This window comes from Cebidichthys violaceus, unplaced genomic scaffold (genome assembly GCF_023349555.1).
Source record: "Cebidichthys violaceus isolate CVI_PGR_0920_01 unplaced genomic scaffold, fCebVio1.0.p SCAF_9, whole genome shotgun sequence".
Lineage (NCBI taxonomy): Eukaryota > Metazoa > Chordata > Actinopteri > Perciformes > Stichaeidae > Cebidichthys > Cebidichthys violaceus.
The window spans coordinates 7,070,871-7,094,451 of NW_027176975.1; the positions used below are offsets into that span (position 1 = coordinate 7,070,871).

The 23,581-nt window shown below is 42.5% G+C and overlaps 1 protein-coding gene across 11 annotated transcripts in view; it reads left to right on the plus strand.

Annotated features, from left to right (window-relative positions):
- Positions 1 to 23,556, plus strand: part of LOC137866897 (membrane-associated phosphatidylinositol transfer protein 2-like) — a 39,283-nt gene extending 15,727 nt beyond the window's left edge. For 2 of the 11 annotated variants that reach the window (XM_068703142.1, XM_068703143.1), the window contains exons 3-26: positions 3,003 to 3,217; positions 3,946 to 4,067; positions 4,682 to 4,915; positions 5,105 to 5,497; positions 6,926 to 7,021; positions 9,468 to 9,572; positions 9,654 to 9,718; positions 10,654 to 10,898; positions 11,125 to 11,314; positions 11,619 to 11,738; positions 12,006 to 12,220; positions 12,312 to 12,481; positions 12,746 to 12,916; positions 13,992 to 14,144; positions 15,171 to 15,335; positions 16,356 to 16,640; positions 17,150 to 17,298; positions 17,406 to 17,522; positions 17,740 to 17,856; positions 17,963 to 18,111; positions 19,023 to 19,172; positions 19,304 to 19,484; positions 19,692 to 19,820; positions 20,069 to 23,556. In XM_068703142.1, the coding sequence (XP_068559243.1) occupies positions 3,003 to 3,217; positions 3,946 to 4,067; positions 4,682 to 4,915; positions 5,105 to 5,497; positions 6,926 to 7,021; positions 9,468 to 9,572; positions 9,654 to 9,718; positions 10,654 to 10,898; positions 11,125 to 11,314; positions 11,619 to 11,738; positions 12,006 to 12,220; positions 12,312 to 12,481; positions 12,746 to 12,916; positions 13,992 to 14,144; positions 15,171 to 15,335; positions 16,356 to 16,640; positions 17,150 to 17,298; positions 17,406 to 17,522; positions 17,740 to 17,856; positions 17,963 to 18,111; positions 19,023 to 19,172; positions 19,304 to 19,484; positions 19,692 to 19,820; positions 20,069 to 20,437 (4,305 nt within the window). In that variant the 3' untranslated portion in view covers positions 20,438 to 23,556. Of the gene's footprint in view, positions 1 to 3,002; positions 3,218 to 3,945; positions 4,068 to 4,681; positions 4,916 to 5,104; positions 5,498 to 6,925; positions 7,022 to 9,467; positions 9,608 to 9,653; positions 9,719 to 9,953; positions 10,026 to 10,653; positions 10,899 to 11,124; positions 11,315 to 11,618; positions 11,739 to 12,005; positions 12,221 to 12,311; positions 12,482 to 12,745; positions 12,917 to 13,991; positions 14,145 to 15,170; positions 15,336 to 16,355; positions 16,641 to 17,149; positions 17,299 to 17,405; positions 17,523 to 17,739; positions 17,857 to 17,962; positions 18,112 to 19,022; positions 19,173 to 19,303; positions 19,485 to 19,691; positions 19,821 to 20,068 lie in introns of all 11 variants that reach the window. The other 9 variants (XM_068703150.1, XM_068703145.1, XM_068703144.1 and 6 more) reach the window with 9 other exon arrangements.
- The last annotated feature ends 25 nt before the right edge of the window (positions 23,557 to 23,581 follow it).

Below are 23,581 nucleotides of genomic sequence, written 5' to 3' on the forward strand. Positions count from 1 at the left end.
AATAATTGTTATGAGAAGTGTGTGAAATATTCATAGTGCAGTGTGAAGTGAAATCAGGAGCTAAATCTGCTACATTTATGGTATATCAACCTCCCTTTACAGCCCACACAAGACAATATATAGACCCTGAGATATCTTCATCTAAGTGTTACGTAGTTTATACTCATTTATATGACGTAGGTGATCATACATGGGAGCTGCACAGCACTGCAGCCCTCAGGGGTCAGCTTCATTGGAGAAGTTAAACATTTAGCCCTCGCGTAAGGAAACCCGAGAATGTGTCTTCTTTTGAGCTTTTGACCAAGGCCTCTCCTGTTAATCTTAAAACACAAATGAATTAGTGTTCATGTTGACAAAGTTGTCTAAATAAATATTCACCCACTGGTATAACAATACTACGAACAACGGCTTTGTCCACCAGTATTTGCTCAGATGGCCTCTCCCTTCGGTTCCCTACGTACTATGAAAATATTTTTTTACAAAGCGTTGGAAGATTAACTAGTTGTAGTAACATTGTATCAGTGTGAACATTGTACCCCCCTCCCCCCAACCAGCAAACAGACAGGTAACCCAGATGAGCTGGAGATAGTAGGGAACATGACTCAGCACTCATGTTCCCTAAAGACAGCACAAACTAGTCACTGCGCCACACTTCCACACACTCAATGTCTCTGGCACATTAGCTGTGTTGAACAGGGTACTGTAGAGAGTTATTAAGTATGTGACATAACTGCAATAACTTCATTCCCAGATCTTCTGCATGCCCTGTGCTAGATCTTAACACACAGGACATTGTGCAAAGAGGACATTACACATGTGCAAACAGCTGTACACTGAGTCTTGAAAGAAGTAGTTGATATGTGCAAATGATAGGAAGAGGAATTCTTGCTTAAGTGACCCATAGTTACCTTTCCTTTAGTGACCTCACCCTCTCTGCACAGCCTGTGAGGCTTCTGTCACTATGGCGACCATGACATCAGCAGCGTGCCGGTGGTCAGGTTTTGTTTCGAGAGAGGGAGTGAATGAAGAGAGGAAATGGAGGATAAAAAGAGAGGTTGCAAAGGAGGGAGGGGAAGAAATGACAGAGGGGGTTGAAGTAAATGAGAGAGAAGCTGTATTCTGAGCTTCAGCGCTGTATGTTACCAGGGAAACTGCTGTATGTAGGCCTTCTGCCTGAGATTCTTCCTCATAGATGAAGTCGGGCCTGAGGACAGCCTGGACATATCCGCACCTCATCCGACAATGCCCCACCCCATCTCTCCTCCCACTTCCTTTCCTTTGCCCTTACAACGCCGCCTTCTTACTTGAGACATAACTGTAAATTCATTATCACCACACAGGGATTTGCAGTAATGCCCGAAGCAAATGCTGAATGTGTGAGAAATTAAATATGAGAAGATCTCGCTGTGTCTCATTCATCTGCACACATCCATCGTGTTCTGACTAAGCAACTGTTTCTGTGGAGTGAAGTGAAAAGAAGCATCTCAAACAGGAAACACTCCTCTCTAACTTGATGGCAAGAGGGAAAAAAACCCAGGATGTGACTCCCATCCTGTCAGATGTAAACACGGCAGGCTTTCATGGCGATAGGTTCATTTGTTAAGGTTTGATGGCTGTTTTAAAGAAAGGTTGGTGGGAGATAGAGGGTTTTAGGGCAGGACTCGAAGTTACAACACAGGGACACTTGGTCTTTGTGTGCTGAGCCAAAAATGATTTCACAGTAGAACGGTGGAGAGGAGACAGTCAACATGCCTCCAGAAACTCTTGAAAACTATTTCTTCATTAATGTTCCTCCACAGGTACAGTTTGTACCTGTACACAAGTGAACAAAGGACAGAGTTTTCATTAAGAATCTAAAATTACATGTAGTGTTTGTTTAACTTAAAGCATGTTATCTATTCCCCCTGAGGGAACAGCTGAGCCCTGGCCTATGTTCGGTAATCTTTCTCCCGCTCAACTGGAGAGAATCATTTGTCACATTTGGCAGGTTGCTGTCACCTGTCGGCAATCTAGTTTAAAGGGACAGTCCACAGTAGAACACAACAAAACTTATTTTTTCCTTTTACCTAGGCTGACCTTACATCCAAACATAATTTGACAGTGTTTGTATGCGTACAGTTCGCTGTGCATTTACATAAACTATATTTCAACGTTTGGTTCATGTCTCGTGTACTGGCTGGGCGTACGACCGGATAGATGGTGTTGTGGCGTCTGTGCTGTGTCTTCGGAGCTGTATCGGGGCTGTTGAGAGCAGAGCGGGTAGCTAATGAATGACCTGTCAGAGGTAATGAGGTCCGGAGCACTGGACGCCTCATGGCTTCCTCCTCCCTACTCCACTGACTCACTGCCTCGCCTCCATCCTAACTGGAAAAATCGGTCTCCCTGCTATCTCAGTGCTGCACTAAATACTGTGTTCATACTTTGTGTGTGTTACATCGTATATGTGAAAAGATAGAAAAGCAATAGGAAATATGACACATCAGTAATCTCTGACATTTATGGTCCTTACTCTTTGTTCCCTGTGTTTTTAATATCGTCAGCACTTGGACTATGCTCTGCTGTCCACGTTTTCTGTTTCACTGATTTCATAACAATCCCAAGTCTTCCTCTTTCCATGCCACATATTCCTGTTTTTGAAGCTTTGAGTCACCTAGCTGTAAATCTCCTCAACTGCACCTGCAGGCGACACCCAGCCTGTTTTCCTGTGTGTGCACCTGTAATGTAAATATGGGAAAGGTGTGGCTCCAAGAGCTGGTTTTGGGCTTCCTGATTTGCAATTCAGAGATGGCAGAGCTTTCAGGAAGCTATCAATATAGGTGCATGTGTAATCTTGTCAGATTCTTGTATGCGCGCCATTTGTTGTTTGTTTCCATTTCCTGCTTCTTTTGTTTTTGTTTCAAACCTAGGTTACATTTACATTCTTGTTTTTAAATGTAGCACTCCCTTTACACTACACTACTTATATATGCAAACGTGAACACATGTATTTATTCTTCCAACAGAAAAAGAGCAGAGACGAGAGCTGTGGTGAAGGAAGCGGGGTGGAGATTCTAGAGAATAAGCCCTACACAGATGGACCGGGTGGGACGGGCCAGTACACCCACAAGGTTTACCATATTGGCATGCACATTCCCAGCTGGTTCCGCTCCATCTTGCCCAAAGCAGCACTGAGGGTTGAAGAGGAGTCCTGGAACGCCTACCCTTACACCCGCACCAGGTGAGGACACCTCCACACCCCTTCAGAGCGGGAGTGGGAGTTTATTAAACTCTGCCAAGGGTTTCAGAAAACTCTAAATGTGTTCTTTCAGTAATATGAATGTTCTGTGCATAGGTGTCTGACTGTTGCAGCTGGTAATCATTTAAAGCTTGCTTATATTCAATATTAAACGCCAGAAATCTGCCCATTCTGAAATCCTGCTCTAGCTGTTGTGCCTCAGTAAAAGCCAAGAGAAACAAAACGACCTCCGAGCAAGTTGTCAGAATATTGCCGAGCAGACCATCAGATCGGCGTGTGGCCAGCGTCGCTTACAGGCCAGCGCCAGCGTCGCTTACAGGCTGTTCGATTTAGATGGGCCCTCACTCTCGGGGTGCCAGTGTGTTCGTCTGTGTGGGGCCTGACAAACACAGAGACGTGAAGGTGCTGAACAGAGAGCTGCCCTTGACTGTACTGTCAGGATATTGATAGACTGGAAGTGCCTGTTGACACATCTATTCAACCAGTGACAGCTTTGCTGCGGACGCCTCGGAAGCAACAGATGGGCATGGCTCACACGTTTGCTAGCCTCAGCAGTGAGAGGCTATTGTCACTCTTAATAATATAGCACTCATCTTAAGCCATTGAGGCGAGAAGTCTCTTATTGAAAGCAGAGGTAAACCATAATGCAATGTTGCTTTATTGGGACATTTGTTCTGTTTTACTTGATTTTGTTGCCTCTGCTCCTTCAGGTACACCTGCCCCTTTGTTGAGAAGTTCTCCATTGACATTGAGACCTACTACAAACCCGACTCAGGCAACCAAGCAGATGTCTTCAACATGTCTGCAGCAGAGAAGAGGCAGAGGACTATTGGTGAGACAATGTGACTCTGAACCATAAAGACAACATAAACTCAGATATTAAAATATTCACTGATGTGTATCAGCCTGCTTTAACTTTCAAAGTCCAACACATTTAGCCAGCACAATATACACACTGTGAAGCTATATTCTAGAACCAACAATTCATGATATTTCTTTTAATAGTTATTTAACGAAACAGGCTAGTAGTAAGTTTAATCTGATGTCTTTATATCTGTCCTCTTGCGCCTCAAACATAAGGAGCAGACGAGGCCCACTTGTGGCTATATAGTGGTACCACATGTTTGGAAGCAAGCCCGTTGAATATGAAGCTGCTCAGAAATGAATGGTTTTAGGGCATGCAGTGACCCAGTTACAACATTGATTGTAATAATTTTAATGAATGACTTATTCTTGTATGTGTATGTAACCCTGAAATTCAGTTAATAAAAGAATTTCAAGCCTTTGAACACAAGGCCTTAAAAATTCTACTACCCCACCCCCTTATGTACTTTTGACATTATGTATGATATTAAAGACATAAAGTATTAGCATAATTCATGCAATACATTTAGAATACCTGGCTCCATTAGTCATTGATGTCTGGATTTGAACTACCTTTGGCAGACCCAATCGACATAGTGACAGATCCCATGTCCCCGCATGAGTACAAAGCAGAGGAGGACACACGGCTCTTCAAGTCAGCCAAGACCCAGAGGGGTCCTCTGCAGGAAGACTGGATAGAAGAGTACAATAATAACCCTGGGAAGACCCCCATCATGTGTGCCTATAAACTCTGCAAGGTGGAGTTTCGTTACTGGGGCATGCAGTCTAAGATTGAGCGCTTCATCCATGATGTTGGTGAGTATGCTGTCACAGATGGTACAGTATTTTATTTAATGTAGTAGTTTGTTGGTTTTACTAGACGCATATTTTAACAGGAATGTTATCTAATAATTCTATATCATATTCTAAGAATAATCTAAATGTAGAAACCCTATGATTTTTTTTTGAAGTAGGTGTGTACTATTTTCCATTGTTTCTCCCTAGGACTGAGAAAGGTGATGGTGCGTGCCCACCGGCAGGCCTGGTGCTGGCAGGATGAGTGGTACGGTCTGACCATGGAGGACATCCGGCAGTTGGAACTGGAAACCCAGCTGGCCCTGGCCACGAAGATGGCCCAGTTCAGTCAGGCGGAGGAGGCCACAGAGGCTAACGGAGAGGCTCCGTCTCCGGACAAAGACCAGGAGGTTAAAGAGGCGATCAGCTCCATTGAAGCTGAGGAGGTGGTTGTAAGCTCAGGCGGAGAGACTCTCCAGCCTCGAGGTGTGCTCACCAAGCAGTGGTCCACTTCATCCCGATCCTCCCGCTCATCCAAGAGAGGAGGTGAGGAGCATGCCTTCTTCACCTACTCATCTGTCAACTCTGTGGATGACGGTTTGGGTGAGAGACTGCACTGTCCTGAGCCATACTCCTTCCTTCACATATTATCTCATCTAGTATTACACTCTTTACACCTTTAAGCCTTAATTGTTCAGTCTGTCACCAGACTCCTGTCCACCTTAAAGGTTGAAGTAGACCAACAACAAACTCAAACTATTCCATTTGTAAACACAGCCAGTTGGGATATTTGAGACTTGTCCACATGGCAGCTTGCATGTGAAGAATTCAACAAGCGTCAAGCTTGTGCATAGCCAAAGTAGCTATGAAAGGTGGCTGTTAAAAGTTACTGGTTTGCTGGTGATGTTACAATGCACTATTATCCGTCAAGATTGCCTCTGTAGCTCAACAGGAAGTATCGTAATAGCTCATTTCTAAGTGAAGAAGCAAACTGAAATGTATTGGTTGATCTCTTCCAAAAGACGGTAGATATTGCTGAAAGCTGCATACAGTCGAATCAAAAATGCCAAGCCAACCGAAAAGTGTATCCAACGAGAGGAATTAGAGAACATTTCTTGTGTTTCGTGGTTCAGTTGTACACAAGTGTATACACTGAAAGTTGCTCCCAAGCTGAATTAATCAATGTCTACTGAAGAGCTCTGAGCTCAAATTGCTTTTCTGTCAGACACCTGATTATTTGGAATGTTTTTACTCTACTTGACTGCACTCGCGCCTCCACATTTGCTGTACTATCCAGCTCACCTCTCCTCACCCCTACAACTCTGTGTATCTCACCTGGGTTATTTTTAGCAGCAGCTTTGACATCACAAACCACATGTCCGAACACACCCATCTCCAGTGTCGCCCCTACCTCAAGGCAGTGCTCCCTGTAGCTGCCAGTTGGATCCATGACTCTCATCCAGCGTGCCTTGTCTCACCCCTGTGGTTCTCTCCTGGGCTATTTTTAGCAGCAGTGCTGACGTCACAGACCAGAGGAGGCTGACGCTCTTCGCATTGAGCCTCCCCTCCTCTCCACCACTGCTGTTTCCTCCTGTGTGCTGACAGCTACAGCTGTGCCCCCCTCTCACCCGCCTGTCCCTTAGAGCAATAACACCCCCCATATATATATATATATATATATATATATATATGCATATATATGCATAGACAAAAAGACATGTGATTGACATGGCCTGCTTTTAGTATTGCCATTTTCCCCGGCTGGCATTTGATAGTCGGGGTGCTTGCAGCTTATCTGTGTAACATTGGGCCTCACTTTTCACACAACCCCCCCTGACCACCAAGCAGTCCATCTGTGATGCACCACAGAAACTGTTGCATGTTTATATAACACTGTGTGTGTGTGTGTGGGCCGGGGGAGATTGTGCAATGTTTCTTTGTCGTAGAGTGTGTGTTAAAAATGGAAAGAGAGAGGCTAAAACACATGTCCCAAAATAACAGTGCATTTTTTGTTCATGTGCGTTTTTTCAGTGAGCCCATCCCGTCACAGCATCTCAGAGTGGAGGATGCAGAGCATAGCTCGAGACTCGGATGACAGCTCTGACGAGGAGTTCTTCGACGCTTATGGTAACCCCAGTTTTGATTTTTAATTGGAGTCAATTTTTGGATGAATGCTGTTGCGTTTGTGTTCAGTTTTCCAAGAACCTGCTTGTTCTCCTCTCCCCTGACTCTGCATGCATCTCTTTAACCACAGATCAGTTCTTAAGCTTCCCAGATACCCAGCATGCTTTGGGGCTGCAGTTGAAATAGGTGGGTGTGGTACGACATCCATGCTCTCTGCTGGATGAGAATGGCCGAGGACACGGGCCAGGTGTATCATCCTGTCGTCCGGTACAGAATTCACAATTGTCTGTCCATCAGTCCCCATCATTGTTGACACACACATACACGATCCTTTACAGTTCATGATACGTCCAAGCAATAAATGGGGTGAAATTCTTTCATTTAGTGATAATCATGATGATGATGAAATGAGAATACAATTGTTCATTTATTATATTGATACTGATTTAGCTGCATTTGTTTGTTTCCACCTGTTTCAAGTTCAATAAATGTCTGCTCATGTCATTGTGAGAAACTGGAATGATATCATTACACTGAATAGTGTTGACATCCGATAATTTATTGCGTTGCAATATTCATGTTTGTATGGACTAATTATTGCGTGCCTGACATTACATGTTATCAAATGAATGGATTTAATGCATGACTACTCTGTCATTAATTAGTGTACTTAACACAGTTAATACAGTGATTACTGATATGCTGCTCCAGTGCCCATTTCAGGTTATATTTGATTGAGTAGTAGTAGTGGTAGTGTTTTATTCAGCAATCACACATAATACAATAAATAAACCTATACACCAGCTAGTGTACAATATGACTGACAAGGCAGAAGCATAATGCTTATATATGCCTGTCCTACATTCTTATTAAATAAGTCGCCCTCAAGAAAATTAAATAGAAAAGATCTTCCTACACTGCAGAGGTGACCTTATGAAATTGGCAGTTATTTCATCATAGTAAATAAATGAGGTTGGTGTATCAGAATGAAGATGCACTGTATATGAGTGTGTGTGTGTGTGTGTGTGTGTGTGTGTGTGTGTGTGTGTGTGTGTGTGTGTGTGTGTGTGTGTGTGTGTGTGTGTGTGTGTGTGTGTGTGTGTGTGTGTGTGTGTGTGTGTGTGCGCGCGCTCTGGTGCCTGGATGAATCACATGATAGAGGTACAATAATTACATTTGGAAATAGACTGACATAGCTCAGATTGTCTTTTTACCTCTAAAGTTTGTTTGTGGTCAAGTTCCTCTTGCAGTAATCCTCTATTACAAACTCTTGAGAAGCAAGTTTATTTTTGACTGTCATGTTCCCCTTTTTGCTGTTTTTAATGCCAACGAATAAAGCAAAGCTGTAGGAGGAGAACTCCTCATAGTTGCCACATTCAGTGTGTCTGGTGTTGTAGTACTTATTCTTCAAAACAGATCAAATGAATATATCTGCTACAGTTACACATTTCTATAATCTAACTACTATACAACTTGCAATTGACACTGGAATAAAATGTTATTGATTAAGGTAAAGCCTATTGATCATATAAATATCTCTTTACCCTCGCACCTTATTTTTTATCCAGTTTAACACTGAATTGTTATACATGTTTATAAATTAAAGAAATGAGGCAACTAAGAAAATTACTTAAAAAGTAATAAAATAACACTATCTCTGATATAACTGATCAAATTAATGACAGAAGTCTTACTCTGGGGTTTGTGTTTCTGAGAGACTGGCTGCAACTTCCTGTTTGCAAAGCAAGTCATATAAAATGATTTCCATTTCTTCACAACAGTTGTGTTATTTATTTGTATTATAACTACGGTGGAAGTAAATTAAATTACATGACATTTGTACATACAATTTTAGATTTGACTTTAAATTTGTTAACACAAACTAAAGTGAACAGGAGGCGGTAGCCTGTTTCTCAGAAGTTAAGCTACTGGCAGTTTAACAGGAGAGAAATTATGGGATAAAAAGGGACATCTCTCTTAAATCCTGCACCTTCTTTTTCAAATCACAGGTTCATGTCGGTGGATGGATAACACAGTCAAAAGATACATACTATTTCAAACCTCTTCTCACTAGGTAATTGTTCAGTAAATAGATTTATTTTCAAATCCATTATGGTAATAAAACTATACTACTTATTGGCCACTGTCCTCCAGCTTACCGGTACAAAGATTATACTTTAAACATATAGAAAATACATATACAAGTACTTTGTATATGTATTTGTACAAGTTCTTTAATTACTGGTTTATTTGACAGTATCTTTCGGGAACGCTTGACAAGGTACCTTTATGTTGGTCAACATTATATAACTGAAGAAGCAAATGTTACTCATATGACCCTGTCAATCATGATAAATTGTTTATACTGTTGGTGCTACGACAATTTTGTGAACCCTGAGTGGTACAGATACTTCAGTTGATCACGATTCATCTTGTGTCGCCCCTGCAGAGGATCTCTCAGACGGCGAGGAAGTCCTCCCAAAGGAAATCGCTAAGTGGAACTCCAATGACCTCATCGACAAGATTGAAGCTGTAGACACAGAGGAAACTTCTGGTATGATGAAGAGTACGGGCACGTCATCATGGAAAGTAATTCTGCCTTACTAGTTGATGTTAAGAATGTGTGTGTTTGCAGGTGAGCTGTTAAAGGAAATGACAGTGGATTATGAAAGAGCAACCAGTGAGGAAAGACTAGATGAGGTACGTGTGTTTGACTGTGAATGTGTATTTACGAAACGCAATCCTAACCAGCAGAATCATGTCTGAAATAAATATTCCTGAAGAACCATCCACGGAAAATGCACTTCAGGACCCAAAAGCTTCAGTTAAACATGGTTTCATTATAGTAAGCACAATCATTTGCATCAAGTTTTACAGTTTGGAGGATAAGAGAAGGGCTGTTTGTCCCTGAGCCTCTCTGTCCTCTTGTGTTCAGATGCGTGGCTCTGTTATGGGCCAAACCGATAGCTCTCCCATTCCCACCATCACGGTAACAAGGCACCAGTCAGTAAGTACACATTTTGGCCCTAGTGCACTGTGGGCTACAGTAGCTCCACAGAGACCCTCGATCCCCCTGAACAAACCCAGTACTTACTGCCCCTGCTCTTTTTTTCCCGCCGCCAAAACCCAAATCCATGTGTACTCTTCAACCTCACCAACCTCTGTTCAACTTCTGTGTACCTGCAGCTGTGGCGTAGAGTGTACATATAGTGCTTCTTTGAAAAGTTTTGTGTCGGACCTAAAAGACAAAACTGCACATTATGTTGTCTTTAATGTGACTTGTCCTCAGGAAGCCTTGTCGTCGTTTGCTGTTAGTTGAACAGTTGTCCAGGTGGAGTGTTGGTTGACTCTGTTCTGTTTCCCTTCATGGTTCCTTACCCCTCTCTGGTTGTGAAAAGAAGTTTGTTTGTTATTGTGCTGTCCATGTGACTCACAAATCTGACAAAACACAAATAGTTCCATACACAATAGCTAAGGCGTTATTGTTTATCTGTGATGTTTCCCACTCTGCAAGCATGTTGTCTTTGGTCATGCGGATAAAAGGGATATCTTCAGAAGTAAATATATAATTTATTGAATATTCTTTTCCCTGTCATCCCCATCCATCACCCTTGTTGTTTTATTTCTGTTTTCAGGAGAACTCGTCTCAGCAGTGTCTGCAGCCTTCCAAGATCCATGTGCTGATCTTGGTTCTGCACGGAGGGAACATCCTGGATACAGGCGGAGGGGACCAGAACAGCAAGCAGGCCGACGTCAACACGATAAGTACGGCTTTCGACACAGTAATGCGTGTTCACTACCCCGCGGCGTTGGGACGCATCGCCATCCGCTTGGTACCCTGCCCTGCCATCTGTGCCGAGGCCTTCTCCCTGGTGTCCAAGTAAGAGGACACACATGCTAACATTTTTTTCCGCATGCTGCAAGCATTGTGGATACTGATTGACATTTTTTGTTTGACTATGATTGCTGTTTGTTTTTTATGGAAAAGATCCAGGTGCAGCTCTTGACAAGCACTCCCTCCTCCTGTGTTTGTTTCTTCACACTCCTCTGTGGACTGCCTTGATCTGAAAATAACTTCACAATTTCATTTTGTTCTTTTGCGGCAGCCTGAGCCCGTACAGCTACGATGAGGGTTGTCTGTCTAGCAGCCAGGACCACATCCCCCTGGCAGCGCTCCCCCTCCTGGCAACCTCTGCTCCACAGTACCAGGATGCCATGGCCACCGTCGTCGTCAGAGCCAACCAGGTGTACACAGACTTCATAAAGTCTCTGGACGGGGAAGCTTTCTCTGGCCAGGTTAGTTACTGAAGTGTAATATGCCGATTTGTCATTGTTCTCAAAGATATATGTACATAATATCCTAGTATCACAGCTTAGCCTTTTGTATGAAAACTTTTATAAAACTCCTTTAAACCTTTTCTATCTAAATATTAAAACCGCATCATGGTATGCACTCAAAAACCACAAATGCCTTAACATCCTATTATTTTTACTTCCTGGGAAACAGATGTATAGATATTTTAGGCAAACCTAAACCTTATGGATGTACGTCAAAAATATACATTTCATTAACTTTATGTCTGACCATTGACCTCTTTAGGTGTGCCTCATTGGGGACTGTGTTGGAGGAATCTTGGGGTTTGATGCACTGTGCAGTAGCAATCAGACGGTTAATGAAAGCCAGAACAGCAGTCGTAGGGGCAGTGTTGTCAGTGGACAGGTAAGAGACAAAACATTCAGAGTTCATACATATGTCAAAAATATGTTTTAACCCACATATGGTTTACTACTTTTTAGACTTGACATTGTTGTGACAAATGCATCAAACATAAATATGATTATATCAGAAATTCAATACGATGTTCCCTCTGAAAATATGCTCTGCAACTATAATTTGTACAATGTAAACCTTTTTTATCCATCATATAAGATGTATGGTTTGTGTTTTAAAGATTTCATAACAAATCTTCCTGAATCACCCCTGCAGGACCAGGATCTCCTCTCTCCTGGCATTATTGTCAACAGCGGGCAGGGGTCTGCCTCTCCGACCCTGGAGGGCAGCCGCCACCTCAGTCGCAGTAACATCGACATCCCTCGTGCGAGCACAGGTGACGACACTAAGCGACAACTGCCGCGCAAGAGAAGTGACTCCTCCACCTACGAACTGGACACAATAAAACAACACCAGGCCTTTCTGACCAGGTGTGTTGAGCGTGAGATGACACAAATCCTTATCTGGGAAATAACCTCTCATTGCTTGAGTTATGGACATTACTTTTTGCTGTCCTTCCAGCTTACATTCCAGTGTTTTGCGGAACGACACAGTGTCACGCAGGTCCAGCAGCAGCACTATGCTGGATGGAGGATGGAAGTTTGACTTTGAAGTGTCTGACTTTTTCATGTTTGGCTCTCCACTGGGCTTGGTACTCGCCCTGAGAAAGACTGTCATTCCTGTGCTGGATGGTAAGCTAATTTGGACAGATGTTGTGATTTAATCAGTGATAGCAAACATTGTTTATGACACAGTATGCAAGAGTAAAAAATAGTTCTGTCTACAGGGTGGAGATGCAAAAATTGGCATTGTGACCTATAGAGGGCATAACTACAAAGTGTTAATTGTATGTCTAGTTGTCATTATCAATATTTAAAAGCTAGTAAGATCTAGCAAGGGTCCAGAGATTCGTCCCCTCTCCTCTCTCATGTCTTTGGTTTGACTTCTTCCCCTAGTGGCCCAGCTGCGGCCTGCCTGTCAACAGGTCTATAACCTGTTCCACCCAGCTGATCCCTCAGCCTCCCGCCTGGAGCCTCTACTGGAGAGGAAGTTTCACCTCCTGCCTCCCTTCAACGTTCCCCGCTACCAACGCTTCCCACTGGGAGATGGAAACTCCGCCCTGCTGGGTGAGCCTTCTGCACCGATGATGAATAAAAGCCTCAGTGATAACAATTCAGTAAATATCCAGTCATACATTTACAGTTAATTAATGCAGTTCAGGCTTCACACACAGAGAAGCAAATGCAAAATTCCCTTTTTATAAAATGGCTGTTTAATTTCTCCTTTTAATTTAAGATCAGTTGACACGTGAGACACTGTCCCGTTTCCCAGGGATGCTTGTCATAGACAACATGTGCCTTAAAGATACCTTCATAGCACACTACGAGTTCCTTCACACACACACACACACACACACACACACACACACACACACACACACACACACACACACACACACAGTCACACACAGAGTAAACATTGACTCAAAGGAAAAATAAACATGTTTCTACTGTTTGTGCTTCAACATCTTTTGCGAAGCACTTTATTAATTTAAATGTGGTCATAGTCCTGCTGGTGGTTTCTGTTTGGACACTCATTATTGTGGAGTAACCCGTACAGCCTCCCCCTACCCTTTTTAAACAAATGTCTGTCTTATGATTCCCCAAGAAAAAAAGGCCACAGCAATTCTAAAGGTAACTAATGAGCAGAGCATTTTCTTTTAAGGTTAAAATACATACCTTCCACCATTGAACCAGGGCTTATAAAGGAGCCACATGAAGGTTAATATCTAATTAATCCTAATATCCTCAGGTCTGCCTTGTATAAAAGTGCAAAAAGTTTTCAGAACAGATAAAGTTTTAAAGACAAATTCAATATCATTTTTGAGTTCAGTATGTTCAAGCGGTTTTATGACCAGCAGATTCCAGGGCATTTACAATCTTACAGCAGTGTTATATGACACTATATATGACTGACTAGCAGTTGCGATTTAAAAGAAATGGGCTTGACTAAGGGCTTGACTCTGCTTTCTTGTCTCATGTTCAGTTCTTCTTGCTTCATAGTTTTTTTGTGTCTTCCTTGTCTTCTTTCCCTCTTCCTCTCTTGGTCTCCTGTCCCCATATCTGCGTACATGGCTCTCTACCTCCAAATCCCCCTCCCCCCCAACCTCTGTCCCTTCTGCCCCTCCACCTCCCTCTGTAGTGGAGACAGTCCAGAGCAACGCTCAGCTGCTACTTGACAGCGGGCCTCATCTGACCCTTCGCTGTCAGGAGACCATCAGCGAGACCTGCATCCCTGTGCCTGTGCTAAACTGGCAGGAGGGCTCCCTCAAAGCCACACCCGCCACTATGGAGTGTGTGTAGCCTCTCCCATTCACCCGCATCTGTCCTCACCCCCATTCGCTGTGTCTCTTTTGTCTATTTGTTACAACCTTCTTGCTCAAATTTATACCTATTATGAGTATTTTCTGAGTATTTCCATCTCTGTTGTTTCAAGAGTCAAGAGCTGCAGTCATGTTTCTGATAAATCAAATACCCTGATAGACCATTACCTTTCCTTGCAACATCTAATTTTGTATCTAAATTACTTTGTGTAAGATAATCAGCAGAGATTTTACTGGTTACATTTTTGGCATCTTAAGTATTTTCTAGTTAGACATAGAAACAGTGCAAAATATTTACAACTCGTCATGGAAATACTTTGGAAAATCGAATAAGCATCTCATGTGGTGTTACATTTAATTGTTGCCATCACATATTCATCTCACGTTCAAGCATTTGTGTTCGTGTTGTGGTTTTTAAGACGGGTTTCAGTGTGTCTGTACTTCTATAAAATTTGATTATTGACGTCGGCAGAAGGTATTTATACTATCATCCAAATTTCAGAGACATTTTGATGTGAAAATTGTGCTGCTTGTGATGTTGTGTTTGTGTACTGTACGTGGAGCTCTACCTATGAATCATGAATATACGGTTTCTGTGTTTCTTGTTGTGATAATGGTCAGAGGTCATCTGATTTATAACATCTCCAGACCTATTTCATTATGTCTACAAAGACTTAAACATGATGGTACTTGGCTATTAGATAAAAAAAAAGCACCTTCATATGAGATACTAACACATGGGTGTAACACATGTGGACATTTGTGATTTTAAGTGTTTTATGTACTCATGCTCCCATGTTTACACTGGCCGGTTCCACATATCTGACTTTGGCCACAAGACGGCTGCCTTTTGGTTTCACATGTCCTCTGAAACCATGGTGCCTGCCGTCACATTTCTCTGCTGCCGCCCTAACACACGTCTCCCTCCCCCCTCATCACTGTGAGTTCCCCTTACCTGTGTCTCTGTCTAATGGGATCTCCTTGTTTCGACTCAATAGCGGATGTTGTTCAGTCTCATGGTGGTGTCTTCATGGACAGTTCGTACCCCTCATCCCCCATAACGGGCCCCCTTTCCCGGGCCCAGCGGAGGGCCAGTGAGGTCAGCATTGCCAGCCAGGTCTCAGGAATGGCAGACAGTTACACTACCACCAACATAGCCAACAGTAAGTGTTCTCAATGCCAACAAGCCTGTCTCTCTCTCTTCCTTCCACTCACACAAACAGTTGTCTAGTTATTACCCCTCTTTCTCTCTTAATTCTGTCTAAATCTTTTCTTTTTCCGACTCTCCTCCCTCATCTTCTCTCTCTCTTTCTTCTCTCTCTCTCTCTTTCTTTCTTCTCTCTCTCTCTCTCTCTCTCTCTCTCTCTCTCTCTCTCTCTCTCTCTCTCTCTCACACTCTCTCTCGCTCTCTCTCTCTCTCTCTCTCTCTCTCTCTCTCTCTCTCTCTCTCTCTCTCTCTCTCTCTCTCTCTCTCATCCCCGTTACTCTGACTCTACACACACCCTGCACTCCAGCTGGAGCGGTCTAGTCAGCCAGAGAAATCTTTTTTCTACTGCTGCTTAGCAGAGAGTTTTCCCCACATTTCAAAGTCCCACTATGAGCAAGCAAAGTCCTGAAGAAGAGCAAGTTTAGCGCCACTTTTCACTGTCTGTCTTACTTATCCACTGTCTAAATGTTAATGCAATGAACGAGTGCTGCATTTATCTAATGTGGACACCTGGGTCCCTCAGCCATTCCTGTATTGTCCACTCCCAAGTCAAGTGTTTGCGGAGATGACCAGTATTCTGTTGTGTTTTATGTGAGATTGTCCACCAATGTCCTCCTGTTCCTCACTATTTCACATTGTTACCAGAGCATTTATTTGTACCTCACATTATTGTTCTGCACTCTGCTGTTTTCGCACCTACAGCTAAACTCTGTAGATGAACATAAACTAATTACAACCGATTTTTGTTCATGTGTCACCAGAGCATCAGAAGACTTTCAACAGCACCCATGCCCTACTGCCTTTACTGTTACTGTATTAACAATCATTTTTTACTTTTGATATCCACAGTTCTTTTTAAGGAAGCTTACTGACACCAGATGCATCCCGACGTCACTCTTCAAACAGTTTAAACTGTCACTTACCAATATGAATCCATTTCTCATTTGATTTCTTTGTCTTTGTTTTCTCCCCATAGTCAAATCATGCCAAAATAACCAGTCCAAAAAGTTCAGCCTTTTGTCCCAACTCGCCCTTTCATCTCAAACCAAATTCTTCCTGAAAAGTCCTCCTAAGTCCCGTAAGAAAGCAAAGGCTGACCCGGCCGAAGGATCTCCTGATGCAGAACTAGTGGCAGAGCTGGACAGTGAGGCTAGTGAAAGTCTAAGTCCCACCAGCCAGTACGACAACTGCCCATCAGCAGGGCTGGACTGTGCTATATCTGATCTGGTCTCACTGGACTCCCAGGCTGAAGTGGACCAAGGTATTTTTCTCAGGGAGGGGACATCTAAAAGCAATGTGAGGCTGCAGTTCTTTTCTGTTCACTGTTCTATACTGTGTCAAAAGCCAATAAGTCATCGCTTTTTTCTCCCCTTGTATTCTTTCAAAACGTAACTCATAAGGATTTAAGGGAGTCGTTTCTATTTCCGAGGCATAATGCATAAATCCACACTTTTCCAAATCCATAATCTTATTTCACGTCCATACTAACACGAATAACAATCTTCAGTTGCTCATATAATCATGTTTCAGTTCTAACTATCTTTCTTTTCCTTCTGCACTTGATTTTCCTGTTGATTATAAACTACAGATGTTCTTCTTTTTAGCTGGAAAACTGCTGGGATCTTTGATGATTGTGGTTCATAATTGAAATCATCTTTTTGCTCGAGCTTCAGGGGTGTTTGCACCTTTGCGTGGCATCGCATACCTCTCACTGAATCTTACAGTTTCACCTTACGTGTCTGCACCCTATTCACTCCATTCCCAACGCAGTTGCGGCTCGTTGGTGGGGCACAAAGCGGCTGGACTTTGCCCTGTACTGCCCCGACGCTCTGACCGCTTTCCCCACGGTGGCTTTACCACACCTCTTCCACGCATCGTACTGGGAGTCCACTGATGTTGTGTCTTTTCTCCTGAGACAGGTGAGTCAACATCAAAATACCTGCCACTCTTCATGGCCTGTTAATAGGTGACCAGCAGGTCCTCTTAAGAGGATGCTGAGGATGACTCATTGAAATGTGTCCTGTAGGTCATGAGGCATGAAAACTCGAGCATCCTGGAGCTCGATGGAAAAGAAGTGACTGAATTCACCCCCTCAAAACCTCGAGAGAAGTGGCTCCGCAAGAGGACTCATGTGAAAATCAGGGTAAGCATCAGATATACAGAAGGCAGTGTCAGGGGACTTTAGTGCCTCACAAAATCCTGAATTCCTTCCTTTTCTCTGACCTTTCTCTCATCCATCAAATCTCATCAAATAAGGGAAAACATGTGTTATGAGAGTCATCCTCATTAACTTGTTTTTTGTTAAGTGTCGTGGAGAAAATGACATTTCAGCATGTACCTTTCTTTCACTCCTTTGACAGAACGTGACTGCTAATCACCGTCTAAATGACGCAGTGTTCACAGAAGACTCCCAGCAGGTTGTGACAGGCCGCTTCATGTACGGCCCTCTGGACATGGTCACCTTGGCCGGGGAGAAGGTGATCTCTCCTTTGTCACCACAACAGCGCACACAGAATCATTTCAGTAATTTCAATAATGTCTGTGTCATTTGTGCTCATGTTTTTTTTTTTAAATCCTGTACAGGTTGACCTTCACATCATGACCAAGCCTCCATCAGGAGAATGGATGTTCTTCAACACAGAAGTGACCAACAGTAGTGGCCGTGTGTCTTTTGTCATCCCAGAGGACAAACGTCTGGGCATCGGAGTCTACCCTATCAAAATGGTTGTCAGGTGTGATTACTTTGACCTTCTCAGTTTGCCATTTTCACACCAGACATTTTGACTTGTCATAGTAGGAAAAGCACAGGTGCTAATAACAATAACGGAATCACTGTTCTGCTTAAACATCACAGTTAATCATGTTAGTGTAACAGTGTGCCAGCATGCACAGAAGCAGGACCCTGAAACCAAAGAAGCTAAATGATGACATTATGATGGTGCTAATGATTTTTCCAACAATTTGGCGATAATGTGTGTGTGTGTGTGTGTGTGTGTGTGTGTGTGTGTGTGTGTGTGTGTGTGTGTGTGTGTGTGTGTGTGTGTGTGTGTGTGTGTGTGTGTGTGTTGAACTGTTGTTAATAGAAAAAAGGTTTGTATTCATTCTCTGCGCAGAGAAGGCTCAATCAGAATGCGTACAGTCTCAGTGAGGAAGAACCAAGAAAAAAGTGAACGTGCTTTCTTTATACAGAATGAGCAAAGGTGGGGGCCGATGTTACAGACATTTTGGTCTCAGGCTGATGGGAACAACAATGAAAAACAAACAGCCAGCAATCAAAACAAGCGGCAGGACGGCTTTGGCACTGGAACATTCTCATACAACACAGTTAGTTATCTTAGGAGCAGGCAAGGGTGAATTCCTCTTCTGCACAACAGAGACACGGTGAAGTTCAGAGCAAAATTACTTATGCATTAATATGATATACTGAGTAGAAACATATACTAAGTAAGTAGAAATATATACTAAGTAATAATGTACCATTACAGGTTTCAGACATCTTTAAATGTATTATTATTATTACTGTGTGTGCATTTTATCAAGAAGCCTGGTTTATATTTGGTTTTAGCTCAGTTTGTTGTTGGGTTCAGTGTGCTCAAAGGAAATGTCACTTTTTCTCACTCTCTGTTGTTCTTTCATTTCTCAGAGGCGACCACACATTTGCGGACAGCTACCTGACAGTTGTTCCACGTGGCACAGAGTTTGTGGTATTCAGCATTGACGGGTCATTTGCTGCCAGTGTGTCAATCATGGGCAGTGATCCCAAAGTGCGAGCAGGAGCCGTGGATGTTGTCAGGTACCGAGCTGCTCTTCTTCCACCCCAGTTTTCTTGGGTTTTCACAAGAGTCTCTTTCAGACTGAACCACATTAGCATGTAGCTTTGCTATTTACGTCTTAATTCTATTCTCCTGTTCCTCCTCATTGCAGGCACTGGCAGGATTTAGGCTATTTGATCATCTATGCGACAGGACGACCAGACATGCAGAAGCAGCGGGTAGTGGCTTGGTTATCTCAGCACAACTTCCCTCATGGCATTGTCTCCTTCTGCGATGGCTTGGTCCATGACCCACTCAGACACAAGGCCAACTTCCTCAAGTCCCTGACAGAGGTTAGACTGGGACGAAGGAGGATTGAGGGGGGGGTCTATATGCAGTAGTACCTTAGTTTGTGCATGTGTAGTCTTGATTTTTGTGGAATGAATGAGGAATTAATACTTTAAGAGGTGAAAACAACAATGCTGACATGGTATTATTATGAGAGAAATATTAACTCAGCCGCCAAGAAATAATGCTCTTGTTCATTTGTTTGATTCCAGCTTCACATGAAGATTTTCGCCGGCTACGGATCAACCAAAGACATCTCAGTCTACAACTCCATTGGCCTCCCTCCCTCCCAAATATACATTGTCGGTAGACCCTCCAAGAAGATGCAGCACCAGTGCCAGGTACCATTTGATTATTTTATGCATAACTTGATCTTGTTTTTCAAATAAATATTCCATTTACTTATTTCAAGGATGCTCAAGTAAATACCTAAACCCCAATGAAAATGATTTAACATTGGACCCTGGTAAGGTCTAATACTGCCACTCAACCAATTAATAAGTTATAAACTGAATAAATACATATCAATTACCCAGAAAGTAAATCTTCTCAGATTCTTTATATTTGACAGCATGTCTCCTCTCAACAGTGCATCACAGAGGGATATGCGGCTCATTTGTCCCAGCTGGAGTACAGCCACCGCTCTCGACCAGCTAAGTCCAGCAGTGCACGCATGGTCCTGCGTAAAGGCAGCTTTGGCTTGGGCGCCAACAGTGACTTCCTAAGGAAGAGGAACCACCTGCTGCGCACCATCTCCTCCCAACCGGCCCCCAGCTCCCCAACAGGCAGCATCCACAACAGACCGGAACGCACACAGAGCCAGTCAGACGGCGAGCGGCTGGATTGCGCTCACAGCTACAGCCAGGGAGCAGCGCAGCGCAGCATGAGCATCACAGCCAGCTGCTGGGGCCGCAGCAGCAGCACCAAGCTGGAACCAGGCATTCTCAGCCCCAAATGAGATGAGGAAGACAATGTGAGAGTGACTTCAAAATATACAGGGCTGAGGAAGAGACCCATGACGAAGAGAAGTGCAAAGAGTTCAAAACAGCTGGCTTGCACTAGGTGCTACAAACCACTCTTTATAAACTAATGCCAGTCACACTCAACATAGATATTTATCAACAGAGGCTATGGCGATATTTATTGTACAACACACACAAAACTCAACAGGCATTTCAAAGAGCATCTTCCTTAAACAGGAACCTTGCACACAAATAGACATAGCTTATATTGTAGGGATCCAGACTGTTTGTACTGTTTAATACATATTTATCAGTCTTGAATACAAGGTCAGTTGTTTTCCTAAAGCAGACTTTTAGATTGGTGATGGTTACACATACAAGCACCCCAATGCTGTACACTTACGCAAACAACACAAAGTGGTTACAGACCGCCTGTATCAGGTCCAAGTTTCTGGTACTGCTCTGTAACTGACTACTGCCACTGCAAGCACAGCAATTACTATAGAGGTCAACGTTGAGTATAATAGTTTTAAAGTTATGTCTTTTTTATGTGATAATAAGATGTGTTCTCGAGCTAAAAATCAGGTAAAACTGGATTGGATGCGTTTCTTTTCCCAGTGTGACCAAACAGACAGCGGAGACATATATTTTGAAGATTTTTTTTAGGAAAACATTATTTATCAGCATTTAAAAAAACAAATATTTTTTGTGTAAGCTAACAATAAATGATTTGATTAAGATCTACTACTTGTTTCATACATGTCTAGCTAATGTTTCACCATACAGTCCAGTTTTGCTTGTTTTCTAGTTGCCCCTCAGAGCAAAGAACCATCCAGATATCACATGAAGCAAACGGAGAAACTACCCTTTAACTACAGTTGCAGCTGAAACTGTTCCTGGGATTTTATAGCATTTGACCACATCTCACCGTACTGTGCTGCTGAACCTTCCTGAATCAGTCTTGTACAACTCAGCTATTGGGGAAACTCCTGCTACTGTGCGGTTAATGTGCCAAAGTAAACAGTATAGAATGATATGCTGTACATGAACAGAAAGGAAATGATTACGGTCTGCTGTGTAAAAATGGAATAAATTGTGTAAGTATGTAGTTGAATGGCTTAACAAGGCTTGTATATAATTGTTATATTACAGTGCAGATCTGGTATCTGGTCCACTGAAGACCAGTTTCAAGTGTCTTCTTTACTCTGGGGTTAAACACCACCTCATTCAGGATACACTTTAATGATTGATGATAACTATTCTTATTTAAGATTATAGATATTTTAAAATGTATTGATTTTGTGATCAAAGTGTGTTTTAAGATTACTTAAACTATGTTGGTTTTAATTTTTCTTTAAACTTCAGTTGCAGCAGCCAAAACTCAAAGAGGTCTTTGCCTGGCACAGTATTGTATTTTTCTTATGTTAACTTACAGATCTCCAGAATTGTATCAACAGAACTGCTATCTTGTGTCATATATTGTATGTTTATTATCTATTTTGGAAATTTGGGATATGGCTTCTCTCTGGTTATCCCTAAGCTGTAAATGAGGCGTTGAATGTGCTCATAGATAATCCTCCTCCGGTTAAGGTTTCTCTGTCCTGCTGCGCCTTTAGAGGAAGAAAAATCTGCAAATTGTAAATTCTGTACAAAATGCTGTCAGAAGTAGGAACACAGAGCTCAGACTTACTTAATGCTGTTCTCCATTTATTACTGAAATGGGTAGAGTTGTGTGATTTATTCATTCAAATTGTTTTATTTGGCCCTCTGATAGACATGTAGAGAGCTGACTGCAATGGACCAATATTGGCTCAAATGAAAGGGAAACGTGCAATATTACTCAACCGCACCACAAGATCAAACGGACTGTTGAGGGAATGTTACAGTGCATTGACAATCAGCTCAACGGGCACAAATTCTACAGACGTCAAATTAGAGAGGGAATCTGAATACATCGTATTACTCAAACGCACAGGGACACATGCAACATCTTTAAAGACCATTACAAAAAACAGTAGGGATCCCTCACAGAAAGTGCCACTTAACCTATCGGTCTTAACTGATCGACACTCGGTTGTCAGTTTATTAGGTACACTTATTTAAAAGAGAGTCCTGCCTTCATGAAGGTTATCCTTTTGTTTAAAGAGGATCAACTTAATGGTCATTTTGGAGGCTGTAGTTTGTGATGCTGTTGAATTGTATTGTGTTATACTGAAAGATGTTTCTAATATTTTGTCCAGCCCTTTTATATTGATGAGGGGAGACTTAATGCTAGATAACTGAGTGTGCATCCTAATGTATAGGTACCTGTGACTTCCCTAATCAGGGCTGTTTATAGCTATCATGATGAAGAAAGGCGCCATTACCAACTGTACTACAGTCCTTCTGCATTTTGACCATTTCAGAGATCTGGCTTGAAGCCATATCAATAAAACTCTTTCGGAGGCTGCTGATTAAAGAACGGCTGTTTGTAAATCAATAGTAATTAGAAAAAAAAGCAAATGCAATGCTGTAAAACATGCACTCATCTGAAGTTGGCAACTACTGAACCATATGTCCTTCCCCAGATTGCCTGGATATTAAAATCCCCAAAAATGTAAAGCAGCAGCGGTGTGGTTGTCTGATGTTTGGATACTCTGGGCAGACAGTCGCTAGGATTCTACTACTGACATATTTCCAGAGGCCTTACATTTCCTTTTTCTGCCTTACATTACCATTGTGTTGCTAGGCCTGGAATGAACGCTGCTCACTCCTGAATTTACTTCATGGAAAAGGACAGACTGTTTACTTTGGGGAAATAGAAAAGGGCCATATTTGCTTCAAAGTTTTTGGCTTGTTTTCACTTGAAGGGAAATGTATAAAGGAGAAATCTATTTGAAATATTTCACCAACATTAGGCAATCCCTCGTTGTCTCAAGCTCTGTCCACAGGTTAATGCAACGCCACCACTGTTACATCAACAGTTAGTGTTCATAGGCTGTATATATATATGTATATGCGACATACCTTGGTAAATATTTTCCTTGTACAGGGTGTGTATCTTGTAGGTTTTGGATAACTTCATTTTATTCATTCCCTTGTTTTTATGTACAGTGTATAAAGAACATATAAAGAACTAAGTCATTTTGGCCTTTTTTCAC